Below are 13,556 nucleotides of genomic sequence, written 5' to 3' on the forward strand. Positions count from 1 at the left end.
CACACATACACACACACACACACACACACACACACACACGGCCTCCTCCTTGATTTCATGCGAACACAAATGCAGAGCGACTGGGGGGGTTGGGTACTTTAAAAGTTCCTAGGCAGTGGCATCACATTTCTGGGAAATTTTTTATTGATTTATATATATATATATATATATATATATATATATATATATATATATATATACACACACACACACACACACACACACACACACACACACACACACACAAACACACACACACATTCTGGCTCTCAAGTGGCTCTCACAAATTTCACAGAATGACAAAACAACCAAGTCATAAGAACGATAAAGCTTTTAAATAATAATTGCAGCAGCAAACCTGGCAGAGACGAGGCAGGAGCCAAAGGGCTCTTCCACCTTCCCCATCTCAGCCCCATGGTCCAAGGGCTGCAGGTGCAGGATTACTGCTCTGTTACGTGGCAATTACATCACAGGCTTCTTCAGGGTTCAAATGGACCTGTTCAACATCTACATGGAACTGCTGGGGGAGGTTATCCAGAGATGTGGGCCAAGGGGCCATCGCTACGCAGATGATACCCAGCTCTGCCTCTCCTTTTCATCTAAGCGAGGCACATCCTGAATTTGTTTGTGTGCCTAGCCAAGTGGTATTCAACCTGTTCTGGGGGGGGGGGGGATTGCATTCCACCCACCCCAAGAAGAAGCAGGTTCAGAGTTTGGAGGTGCTCTTGGACCCATCATTGTCCCTGGAGCCTCAGGTGGAGGGCGTGCGTGTGTGTGTATGCAACTTTTGGAAGTACTCCCTACAGCAACAGTATCCTTCACTGAGCCAGGGGGTAGCAGTTAGAGCAGATATGATGGACTCCAATTCCCATCATTCCCAACGAGGGATTATGGCAGTTGTTGTCCCATACATTTGGGGGCACCAGGACCTAGGACAGTCAGGCTCTGGGAGGCCCGGTCAGCCTTGACATTCACCATGACACCCTGGACCAGTCATCTCTCAGCCTAACCTACCTCACACAGCGATAGAAAAACCAGGCACAATACCCTGAGCTACTTGGAGAGAGGGCAGGACACAAAACTCATGTATAAAATTATAAACAGATTTATGAAGGGCGACTTTGCCTGGGCTTCACGCTCTTCTACCCCGCCCAGAGAGCTTCGGCAATGGGGTGAGCTCTGCCATCCTCCCACGGTGAAAGCCCGCGGCCCCTGGCTTACCTGCCGGCAGAGGCTCGTGTTCCAATGCTGCTGCTCCCCTCGGCCTGGGGAAAGAGAGAGGGAGGGAGGGGCAAGGTTAGGATGCTTGAGAGGCAGTAGCTTTCTCTGGTTTAAAAGAAAACCTATGCAAATATGTTGAAATATGGCAGGTACTGCAGAACACATGTTGAGAAGGCACAAAAGCCACTGAGATGGGACACGGCGAGCACACAGCAGCCACCTCATTGCACAGCCCCTGCCTTCCATCCTGTATGGGTTTTCTACAGTATCATAGAATCATAGAATAGCAGAGTTGGAAGGGGCCTACAAGGCCATCGAGTCCAACCCCCTGCTCAATGCAGGAATCCACCCTAAAGCATCCCTGACAGATGGTTGAAGGCCTCTTGAAGGCCTCTAGTGTGGGAGAGCCCACAACCTGGAAACAGACAGTGCGCAGCCTCCTAACCCATAAGGCTGCCACGCAGCCTGAAGATGCAAGGGCAGTAACAGGTGACGCCTCCGGTGTTGGGGACAGGGGTTAGCCAGACATCCATGGCTCAAGGTGTGGGGAGAAAGCATTCTCCAGTGCTGCTCGCTCCACTCCATGGCTGGGCAGCACAAGAAGAACAGTTTGCTTACCTGTAACTGTGGTTCTTTGAGTGGTCATCTGTGCAGTCACACTATGGGCTCTGCGCTAGCGCTGAGCTTTGCTTCGGAAAGTTTACTCTAGCTGAGAATCGTTATTTTTGGTGGGAACCCTCCCCCACCATCCAGTGCGCATGCTCCAACACGTTCCTGCCTTCCCCTCAATTCCTTTGTGACCGACTTGTACCGAGAGGAATACCGAGAGGAAAAATATTCTCTTCTGTATCAAGTAGACACCGAAGAGGGGACGGTGGGTGGGTTGTGTAACTGCACAGATGACCACTCGAAGAACCAGTTACAGGTAAGCAACCTGTTCTTCTTCGTGGTCTCTGTGCATCACACTATAGGTGATTACCAAGCCAATGTACTCACCGGTGGTGGGTTGGTGTCATTGAAGTACTGCGGACAAAACAGCTCTGCCGAAGGAGCAGTCATTTTAGTTGTGGATATAAATGGGTGGGTCCTACCATGGTTAAGAAGCAAGGATGTCAACATTGCAATGTTTGGCAAAAGTCAGGGGACATGACCAGGTTGCTGCTTTGCCAAGGTCCTCAATGGGATTCCCCCGGCAAATGCCATCGATGTGGCCAGACTTCTAGTGGAATGTGCCCTAACTCTTTGTGGGAGTTGTAACTTAGCTAGACAGTAAGCTAGCTTGATGATGTGTACTATCCATGTGGCAAATCGTTGAGTGGAGAGTGCTTGCCCTTTTTGTTTGCCACCATAACAAATAAAAAGTCTTTGAGTTGTACGAAAAGCATGTGTTCTGTCTTTGTAAAAGGCCAATGCCCTCCTCACATCTAGGCAGTGTAGTCTTTTCTCCAGTTCTGTGGACGGAGATGGAAAGAATGTAGGTAAGACGTTTGGTTGGTTAATATGAAAGTCCGACACTATTTTAGGCAAAAATTTGATATCGGGTCTCAGGACCACTTTGTCTTTATGAAAGACCATAAATGGTGAATCAATGCGCAACGCAGATAGTTCACTTGCTCGTCTCCCAGATGTTATAGCCACTAAAAAGGCAACTTTCCATGACAGAAGATTCATAGATGTCGTGAAATTATTCAACTTCGCTTTGTGCATTAAGTGTTGGGCTCGATCTTGAGGCAAATATGCTTTTCCTGTGGCTGAGTCCAATTGTGCGCCTATGAATTTTATGGATTGGGTTGGTAGTAGAACTGATTTCCTGAGATTCACACAAAGTCCAAGTTGGTTCAGTAGATTTAGAGTCAGGGAATTCTATTGGTGTTTCTTGTTTTTTGGACTGTGTCCATTTTTTCATCTATTGTGGCGCTGAACAAGCCATCACCATCAAAGGGTAGATCCCTTATACGTGATCGTGCCTCTGGGGTCATTCCCACTGATCTAACCAGGCATGGCATCTGAGAGCCACTGCCCCCATCATTAACTTAGCGTAACAGTCCGTTTGATGTCGAGTGGTGTTGATTTGAAGCTTTGCTAATTGTGAAGCTTCGGACTGAAAACGTGTGCTAGTTCTCTGTGATCCTCAGGCAGGTAGTCACACAGTGAGCCAATTTTATCCCATAAGAATAACTGGTATCGGGACATGAGTGCTTGGTAGTTTGTGACTCTTAGTCCCATAGTCCCAAGGCAGATGCGGAGCATGAGCATCAGCCCATTAAATCTAGCCTACGTCCTTCCTTATCTATGGGGTATGCGTGGGCTTTTTGGGATCTTGAATGGGAAGACTCAACGATTATAGTGTTGGGTTGTGGATGGGAGAACAGGAAGTCTGCATCCTTTGTCTATATTCTGTACATAGATTCCAGACAGCGAGAAGTCGGTGTCATTAAGGAAAGGGAGGTCCACATCTGTTTAACGGCTTGCATTAAAGTTGGAGAAAAAGGTATTTCTACTAGGGTTGAAGCTTCCTTGAATATAGCAGTGAATATGGGGTCTTGGATGTGTTCTTGATGCTGTTGTGCATTAACCCCTAAGGCATGAGCCATACGCAGTATTTGGTCTGCGAATGATCCCATCTCTTCAGAAGGCGATGTGCATTCTTTGGTTCCCACAGCGTTGTCAGGGGAAGGTAAAGATGGTGCTACTGTCGATGTCGAAGATGTGTCGGACTTATAGCCTTCCGCAGAAGTTGGAGATGTAGGTCGTCTTGTTACAGAAGCAGCAGGTTCATCCTGGCATACTGCTTGAATGGGCAATGGATGCTGAGCCAGGCGCGTCGGTAAGGGAGTGGCTGTCTATAATGGTGTACTCTCTGTCCCTCACGGTAGGTATCATGTCTGGCTCTACTGTAATAATGGACATAGTCCTGTGCTGATGGTGGGTATGAGTATTCAGAGTAACGATCCCAATCATGTCGGGGAGATCTAGATCTACTATGGTAGGACTGATGGTATCTGGGAGCGTAATGCTCTCTGTATTCAGAGGGTGACTGGCATCTAGACTGGCATCTCACGTTCATATATATCCTGCATACTGCATTCTCTTGACCCTAGTCGGGTAGCAGGTTGAGGCGGAGGTGCAGGTTGTTGATATGAGGGCTCGACGGCAGTAGGTCGGTGATCGTGATCTCCGGTATCGATAGGATCCTGTTGGGTTAGGGATGATAAAGATAATTGCATCAGAGTCAGGGGTTCTCTGATCTCACCCTCCGATGTAGTAGAGTAGTTCAACTGCAGGATGTTCTGCCGGGTTAGAACTCTCTATTATGACTGGTGGGTGTGGCACTGCTGACAAACCCCTTAGAGCCAATGACCTCTTTTCCTTTTTGTTAGTATGAGTATCGGGAGGCGATTTAAGCTTTCTTCGCCCTCTTAGTTCTTTTTTTCGTCATCAATACCGTCAGGGAACGGACCGATGTCAACGGGTCGGAATAAGATGTCGACATTGATGGCTCCGTCGACGTCGAAGACTCCGGAGCTGTAGCCGATGCAGCGGCCATGCTAGGTTTAGGTTTATCGACTCGCTGGAGGGTCTGTTTCCAAAGCTCCGCTTTGAGTCGATCAGATCTATGTCATCTCGTTTGTTTAGAGAAGGACTGGCAGTGATGATAAGTCTCCACTACATGTGTCTCTCCCAGATACAGCAAGCAAAGCAAGTGGCCATTCGCTGCGGGTAGTTTGCTGCCACAGCAGATGTACTTTCGGAATGGTGCCTTAAGGGCCATGCAAAGAGTATCGAAAGAGAAGATATAATATTAATTAATTTTATTTATTTATTTCCAGAACAATTAACAGCTCAGCCACTCAATTTTATGGAGAAGAACTCTCTACGAAGCACCAGCTAAGGCGGTCGCAAAGGAACTGAGGGGAAGGCTGGAGCATGCGTGCTGGAGCATGCGCACTGGACGGTGGGGGAGGGTTCCCGCCAAAAATAACGATTCTTAGCTAGAGTAAGCTTTCCGAAGCAAAGCTCAGCGCCAGCGCAGAGCCCACAGTGTGATGCACAGACACCAAGAAGAAGAAGAAGAAGGGCAATATCACTTTCCACTCACAAAAAAACCCCAGGGCCAGCCAGAGTTTGAATGAAAAGAAAGAGCACCCTTGCAAATTCGTGCACACAAAGTCACTCGCCCAGAAACTGGGAAATTCACTGACTGTCGTAAAGGGAAGGGAGCCACCTGGCACCTTAAGGACAAACCCATTTCTTATGGCAGGCAAGAAAATGGTCGCAACAGACACGGATGGATGGAAGGGTCGACATGGCGTGCAGTATGGCCTAGGGGCCTCCTGAGAGCTCCTGGTGAGACACGGCCTGCAGTGGAGGCCTGAGGACAGCCAGATTCCAAGGCCCCGGCACTTTTGGAAAATCGGAACCAGGCGCACAGATGTCTTTCTGTGCCAGGGAGGGTCACTGCAAGGGAGGTGTCAAGTGGGATTAGCTCAGCAGCTGCAGCAACCCGTCTCCAGAACTTCCATGACGCAAACCATAAAGAACTTTTGCAGAACTTTGCAAACCATAAAGGCTGGAAACTTTAAAGTGAAAGCTGAGCTTCTCAGGATGAGGAAATCTGCACATCCAGTCTTCATGAGGTAGAATCTCTACTATCCTGAAGAGCATGTGCTCACACAGGCGCACCTCATGGTGAGAAGTCCGTACTGCATGTGCAGCACTGCAAACCATGCAACCCAAACCCCTCGCGGAACCGTTTCTCCTGGCCTTCCTTCTGGGATTTAGGGGGATGCATCCAAACCTCTCCCAAAATGCCAACTGCCTGTTTGCCGATAAAACTGCCCTTTACTGCCTAAATAATCTAAAATTCCCTCTCCCCTCAAAAAAATATATGCTAGGATGAGTGCCCTTAAAGAAAACTCAGATGAAAAGCATTTCCTCAAAAACACAGTATTATTTCAAACCCTGATTTTTTCTTTATTCCAGAATTTCTGTAAATGTACATTAGGAGACATCGGCTGCATTTCACACTTTTTTTTTTTTGCACAAATGGCAGAAACCAACCAATTCGGGGCTGCGGAGAGAGCGAGTTCGATAAAATAACCCCCCTTTTTAATTTAAATGCTAATGCACTGAATTAAAATTTAATAACTGAGGAAATTGAAAAGCCAAGCAGGAATATTGGAAATAAATCCAAGCAGAAACAGCTAAAATTAAAAATTCTAGAGAGTGGGAGGATAGAAGCTAAGCTGTCTTATACAATTACATCCCCCCGCCCCGAAAGAACTGGGGGAGAGAAAAATCCTACCTCTGGCCGGCCTTAGGGCAGTAAATCGAAAGCTGGGTGATTTATTGTTCAATTTTCCTGAAGGGGAAAAAGGCTCTCTTTCATGCTGAAATATTTCATAAATTTCTAGCTGGCATAAATTCTTAATTTAAAAGTTATGGAGGTCACGTTCAGTGCGTTAGTGCAATTCCGAAATCTTAAATGAATACCAACAACAAAGAAAGAAAGAAAATCGCAATTTCAGTTATTATTTTTAATTCATCACATGAAAAACTTCTCCAGACTTTGCCAGCAGAGATCTCTCAATTAGAAAACGGAACAACAAAGGCTGGAGCAGCCTAGAACATAAGGAGAAATATTAAGATTCATAATTACTAAAAGACCCCCCCTCACACACACACAACTTTTTTTTATGTTTTTCCACTTAAACAAGTTTTCTGTCAGAAAATCCCTCCTCCCTTTTGCTTGGGGCAATTGGGAAGGGAAGAGCCAAGGAGGTAATTGCTTTTGTTGGCTTTCCCAATCTTTTGCCATCACTAATATGTTCATTTGTTATACAGCTGTTGGCCGTAGAAAGGCCGCTGCAGCCATCCATCAACGAAGGGGAAAGGGGGCTTCTGTGGACAGTTCAAACGGGTAAGACTGCCCAAATTTCAGGACATTCTGTGTAAGATCAGAGAAAACACATAAAATGAAGCCTTATGCAAGCAGCACTGGCCAGAAATTAAGACATGATGGGATGGAAATTTGCAACAGGTCAGGGGAATAAAAACAGAACTTCCTGGAAGTGTACATTTCAAGGCCTGGCTGAGCTCCTGTGATTTATCAGAATGTTCATGCTAACTAACGTGGGGGAAGAAGGTTCAGTCATACAATGTTGTTGACAAGGGAAGAGAAATTGAAATGGGCAAAGAAAAGGTTGGTGAAAAACATCTTAGGCTGGGGGCTGTGGACTGGTGAGGAAAGGGGCCACAGGAGAACGTTCCGGGAGCTCGATTCTATTCGTTCAGTCCTAAGCCGAGGCTATGGTTGCCTCTCCTGCCAAAGATGTTGTCTAAGCACAGCAAAGCTAAGATGAACGCCCCATCCCTCCTCCTCCTCCTCCGCTGCTGCTGCGAATCGTCACTATGCTTTTCTCGCATGCACTGAAGCTTCCCATAACATTGCCACTGATCCAGCATCAGGGATTTTCTGATGTTCTTATGTTCCTGAATCTGATGCAGTTTCCTGCTACAAGGTCTTCTTAAACGTTCAGGACTATTTGCTGGAGGTTTTAGTTTTGCATGACTGTTTAATAATATTTCAGCTGCTACTATTTGATCGTTTCAGCTTCCACCTTCTTCAGCTGAATTGTACTTTCCTAGTTTTACCAAAAGCTGCTTTGATTCTGAGCTTTGGCAGGTGGAAATTGGGAAGAGGTACTTCTTGGGGGTGCTCTCCCCAGGAAGGCTTGCTGGGCACTTGCTCTGACGTCATTTCAGCGCCAAGCAAAATCTGTTTTGTATCTTCTTCCCAGGCTTTTTAGTCCTGCCTGTTTTCTCTATGGTGCCTGTTTTTATGAGGCCCTTTTATATTGTCTTGTCTTAAATGTTTTTGCTTAAAATTGCAGTTATTGTAAATTGTAACTCTTTGTAAACTGCTTTGGGAACTCATTGAATTAATATTTATGTATTATTTGAAATAATAATATTTATTAATTATTTGAAACAGTCACCCAGGATATAAATATTGATCTATTACTCTTATTAAGGCAGCACAAGGCTTGGTTTTGCTGCAACCGACTAACCAACACAGTTTTCCCCCTGCAGGGGTCTTGAGGCGAGCTTCATTCAGCTCTTTTGGTGCCCCCCGCTCCCCCGCCTGCGGGCGGAAAGGAAGGGAGGCTGAATTGCCCCATATTGCGTATTGCCTGGCAAGGAGCCCCTCGCCATCCAGCAGGCCTCTCCTAGGCTCAGCCACACTTGCACCAAGCCCCTTCTGTCCAAGAGCTGCTCCAAGACATCTCGGCCCTGACATTGCCCCAGGCTCCACTCTGACCTCCATAGGAAGCCATGTCCCAAAGGAAATCTGCCTTGGAGGTTTGAAGTCCTGATGCTTGAAGTCACCTTGCCCACAGAGAAAGCAGACAGACGGATGCTCCCTCTTGCAAAAATCAAGGAACAAAGAAGTCTTAGAGCGGGAATTCATTTGTCAACATTCGCCATCGCTATTTATTTATATTTTTATGACACCCAGAGAGCTTTTGAATCACCCAGAGAGCTTTGGCTTTGGGGTGGTATAGAAATGTAATAAATAGATAGATAGGTAAATAAATAAACAATATACTGCCTAAGATTATTGCAGCTCTCAGTCAATTTGGACCAGGAACCTGGTAAGCGGCAGCTTATAACGTCATGGTCCAAACACCTTGGACACATGAACGTAATCGTGGTCTAGAGTAGCAGAAGCCAACCTGGTTCATTCCAGCTGTTTTGGACTACAAATCCCATAAACCCCAGGCAGCACAGCCAAGGGTCAGGAATTATTGAAGTTGCAGGCCAAGAACATCCAGAGGACAACAGGCACCCGCCCCTGACCTAGAGACCTGCTTGAGACTGTGGATTTAGGCCTCATCATGCATACAAGGGAACCCCCAGCCCTGGTGATTGGCCAGCAGTGCGAGGACTGTGGATTGGATGAGCCTTGTAGGTGCCTGGCCTGCTGCCCCAACCTAGCCAATAGAGCTGTGTAGGCCCCCTCAGCGCCAGCTGCCATGACTGAGCCTGGTCTGAAGGACCCACCCTCCTCCCACAGCCACAGCCTGGCAAGCTGAACATTACGGAAGGTGGCCTTAAGGCCACAGGAAGAGCTTTGCTGGATCGGACCAAAGGTCCGAAGCGAGTCTCCAGCACTCCAGCCATCCTGCATAATTTCTACACCACTGTTCTGCATAAAATAACCAAAGTGGTATACAAACACCCCAGGATATAGCCTGGTCTAGCAAAGGCCTAAAACAAACATGACACAAAAGGAAAGGGGATTGGGAGGGAGGAGGAAAAATGTAACTGTCCCTTCAAACTCCCAACGAAGTAGTAGCAGCTGTATTTATCTGTGGGTGCTTCCTTGATGAACGACTCCTACACTTCCAATCAGAATGCTTTGTGCAGCAATTTTGTCTTCTTTTACTTACGGGTTTTCTTTCCTTATGCTGTCTGGAGCCGAGGCGTTCGGCTTCTGGCTCAGAGGCGCAGACCTTGGGACCCAAACGATGAAATTGGGGGGGGGGGCATGGGGGAGCAGGGAGGCACCGAGGGGCACTCACTCACAAGGACGTCCAAAGACTCTGGGCAGGTTGAAGCTTAATCCAGACAAGACAGAGGTGCTCCTGGTCCACTGAAAGGCAGATCAGGAAATAGGAATCGTGTGCCAGCAGTTCATAGAATCATAGAATCATAGAATAGCAGAGTTGGAAGGGGCCTACAAGGCCATCGAGTCCAACCCCCTGCTCAATGCAGGAATCCACCCTAAAGCATCCCTGACAGATGGTTGTCCAGCTGCCTCTTGAAGGCCTCTAGTGTGGGAGAGCCCACCACCTCCCTAGGTAACTGATTCCACCGTCGCACTGCTCTAACTGTCAGGAAGTTTTTCCTGATGTCCAGCCGGAATCTGGCTTCCTTTAACTTCAGCCCGTTATTCCGTGTCCTGCACTCTGGGAGGATCGAGAAGAGATCCTGGCCCTCCTCTGTGTGACAACCTTTTAAGTATTTGAAGAGTGCTATCATGTCTCCCCTCAATCTTCTCTTCTCCAGGCTAAACATGCCCAGTTCTTTCAGTCTCTCTTCATAGGGCTTTGTTTCTAGACCCCTGATCATCCTGGTTGCCCTCTTCTGAACACGCTCCAGCTTGTCTGCATCCTTCTTGAATTGTGGAACCCAGAACTGGACGCAATACTCTAGATGAGGCCTAACTAGGGCCGAATAGAGAGGAACCAGTACCTCACATGATTTGGAAGCTATACTTCTATTAATGCAGCCCAAAATAGCATTTGCCTTTCTTGCAGCCATATCGCACTGTTGGCTCCTATTCAGCTTGTGATCTACAACAATTCCAAGATGTTTCTCATTTGTAGTATTGCTGAGCCAAGTGTCCCCCATCTTGTAACTGTGCCTTTGGTTTCTATTTCCTAAATGTAGAACTTGGCATTTATCCTATTAAATTTCATTCTGTTGTTTTCAGCCCAGCACTCCAGCCTATCAAGATCACTTTGAAGTTTGTTTCTGTCTTCCAGGGTATTAGCTATCCCACCCAATTTGGTGTCATCTGCAAATTTGATCAGCATTTCCTGCACCTCCTCGTCCAAATCATTAATAAAAATGTTGAAGAGCACTGGGCCCAGGACTGAGCCCTGCGGTACCCCACTCGTTGCCTCTCCCCAGTTTGAGAAGGTTCCATTGATAAGTACCCTTTGAGTCCGATTCTGTAGCCAACTGTGAGTCCACCGAATAGTTGTTCCATCTAGCCCACTTTTAGCTAGTTTGTTAATCAGAATGTCATGTGGTACTTTGTCAAAAGCTTTGCTGAAGTCAAGATATATGATATCCACAGGATTCCCACAGTCCACAAGGGAGGTTATCCTATCAAAAAATGAGATCAAATTAGTCTGACAGGATTTGTTCCTGACAAATCCATGTTGGCTTCTAGTGATCACTGCATTGATTTCAAGGTGTTTACAGATTTCAAGGTGTTTTCAGTACCCTTTATTTTTTTCTTAAATTGAAACAATGTAAGGGAAGTGCACGCCATTAATTTGGTAGAAATGCGGTGTATCAATCAATCAAACAAATAAATACAGTGGGAAGTGGTCGTCTTCCAGATATTCTGCCACCAAAGTTGTCCAAGGGGCACATTGAATTGTTCCTGGAAACAGACTGGCAGCCAATGCAGTTGATATAAAAACAATGCAACATAGTCAACCAAGTGTGCACCAGAAAGCAATCTGGCCTCTGCATTTTGCACTAGCTGCAGTTTCTGAACTCTTCAAGGGCAGCCCCACGTAGAGCATGTTGCAATAACCTGATGAGAAGGTGATTAAGGCATGGATCAGTGAAGCCACGTCTGAGAAGAAGGGGTGTGATGGGTACACCAGTTGACACTGAGCAAAGGTGTTCCTGGCCACAGCAGCTACCTGGCCCTCCCCCAGGAAGAAGGCCAGGTCCAGAAACAGCCCCAAGCTGCAAACCTGGTCCTTCAGAGGGAACACTGCCCTGCCCAGGACAGGCTGTCCCTCCAACACAGATTAGCTTGCCTACTGACCCACGTTAGCCCACGTTTCAGGACTTCCAAAACATCTTGCAGAGAGGAAGGTGCTGGGACAGTCCTCGTGGAGCCAGCCACACCTGCTCATGGCATTCTCTGGCCGTGACCACGATGGCGGCATGGGGGGCTCCCATATCCGCAGCACCACCAGGCCCGAACCTAGGGCATGGCGTGCCACACAATCCTATATACGCACTGGTTACGTCAACTGATGTGCACATTAGCAAAGCAACAACAGAGCAGACTTTTGGAGATTGTGAAGGAATGGTAAGATAAACACACAACTAAATACATCATAGCCCAAGGGAAGCTCCATCCCCCTGCCCCCAAAACACACCACTGTAGGGAGGAAAGACCACCTTGTTAAAAAAAAATCATTCCCTGGTAAGAACGACACACAAGAAACACTTTCATTCACTTAGTCACTTACTAGATTTGTATACCAGCCCTCAACCAAGTTTCCAAAAATGAACGAGCATGTCCATATATCACACCAGCACTGATTCAAATTTGCCAACCTAAATGTAAAATTGGCCCCCGACCACTAATCAACTAACTGAAGCATCACTTGCTGAATCTATTGATTAAGGTCTATTTGCTTTAAAACTAACCAACTTCATCCGAAGGATTACCATGGGCTGAAATCCCAGGGCAAAACAACAAGGCTGCAACGTTTAGTGGCTCAATCAGTCACAATATTTAATTTAAAAAATTCTGATCAGTTAAATTAAGGCTGTACGCATGCTTAAAATTCCAAATTATTAATATAAATATGTACAGCAACTACAGACCACAGGGTCCACCTTAGAAGAGGCATCCCACCTTCTCTGTCACAAAGGAGAGAATGCCTCTTCCATGTTTTATTTAGCATCATTTGTGTGTCCCTGGCACTTTACAAAGTACTGCCTGGAGGGTCTATTACAACGTAAGGGTGAAAACACAGGACAAAGAATGAACTAGAAGCGGAGTAAGACCTATGCATTTATTTCAGATACAAATACTTTGAGCTTAGAGGCGACCCTAAGAAAATGAGAAGAGCTGCGAAACCGAAAAACTATCTGGTCCAGCATTCTCTTCCCACAATGGCAACCAAAGGAGTTGAGGGAGATAAGAGAGAGAGCAGGGTGATTCCACTAGCCTGGCTCTCAGGATTTTGTTCTCCTCTTCCCTCCCCATCCCCTTTTCTTTGTGTGTCGTGTCTTTTTAGATTGTAAGCCTGTAGGGCAGAGACTGTCTTGTTTAATTGATTAGATGTAAGATGTTCTGGAAGCCTTTCTGGCTGAGGAGCAGCATCAAAATACTTCAAATAAAGTAAAATAAATACACCAGAGGCCTATGGGAAGCTTGGAGCAGGATGTGAGGGTAACAGCAGCCTCCCGCTCATGTGCCCCAGCCGCTGGTACTGAGAGGCACACTGCCTCTAATACTGGAGGTAGTATAGAGCCATCAGCACTAGTAGCCATCAATAGACTCCTCCTTCTCCACGGATTTGTACAATCCCCCTTTAAGGCCCTCCGAGTTGGTGGCTATCACTACGTCTCATGGTGGCAAATTCCAGAGTTTAAGTATGTGCCATGTGAAGAAAGGCTTTCTTTCCTCTTCCTCAATCTCCCACCACTCAGCTTCCTATATTCGCTGAATCCAGATTAACTCCCATTGAACACAGGGGGACAGGTTATCGCTGAGTAGATTGGTGTAGAATTGCGTTTAGGCTCTTCTAAGCCAGAGCATCATCACACACAAAAAGAAAGGGGGA

General features: G+C 46.7%; 1 protein-coding gene across 5 annotated transcripts in view; it reads right to left on the minus strand.

Moving 5' to 3' along the window:
• ZNF618 (zinc finger protein 618) overlaps nt 1–13,556 on the minus strand; it is a 131,231-nt gene that overhangs the window by 69,250 nt on the left and 48,425 nt on the right. For all 5 annotated transcript variants that reach the window (XM_063144450.1, XM_063144454.1, XM_063144452.1 and 2 more), the window contains exon 2: nt 1,222–1,265. In XM_063144450.1, the coding sequence (XP_063000520.1) occupies nt 1,222–1,265 (44 nt within the window). The remainder of the gene's footprint in view (nt 1–1,221; nt 1,266–13,556) is intronic.

This window comes from Elgaria multicarinata, chromosome 19, assembly GCF_023053635.1.
Source record: "Elgaria multicarinata webbii isolate HBS135686 ecotype San Diego chromosome 19, rElgMul1.1.pri, whole genome shotgun sequence".
NCBI classification, from domain to species: domain Eukaryota; kingdom Metazoa; phylum Chordata; class Lepidosauria; order Squamata; family Anguidae; genus Elgaria; species Elgaria multicarinata.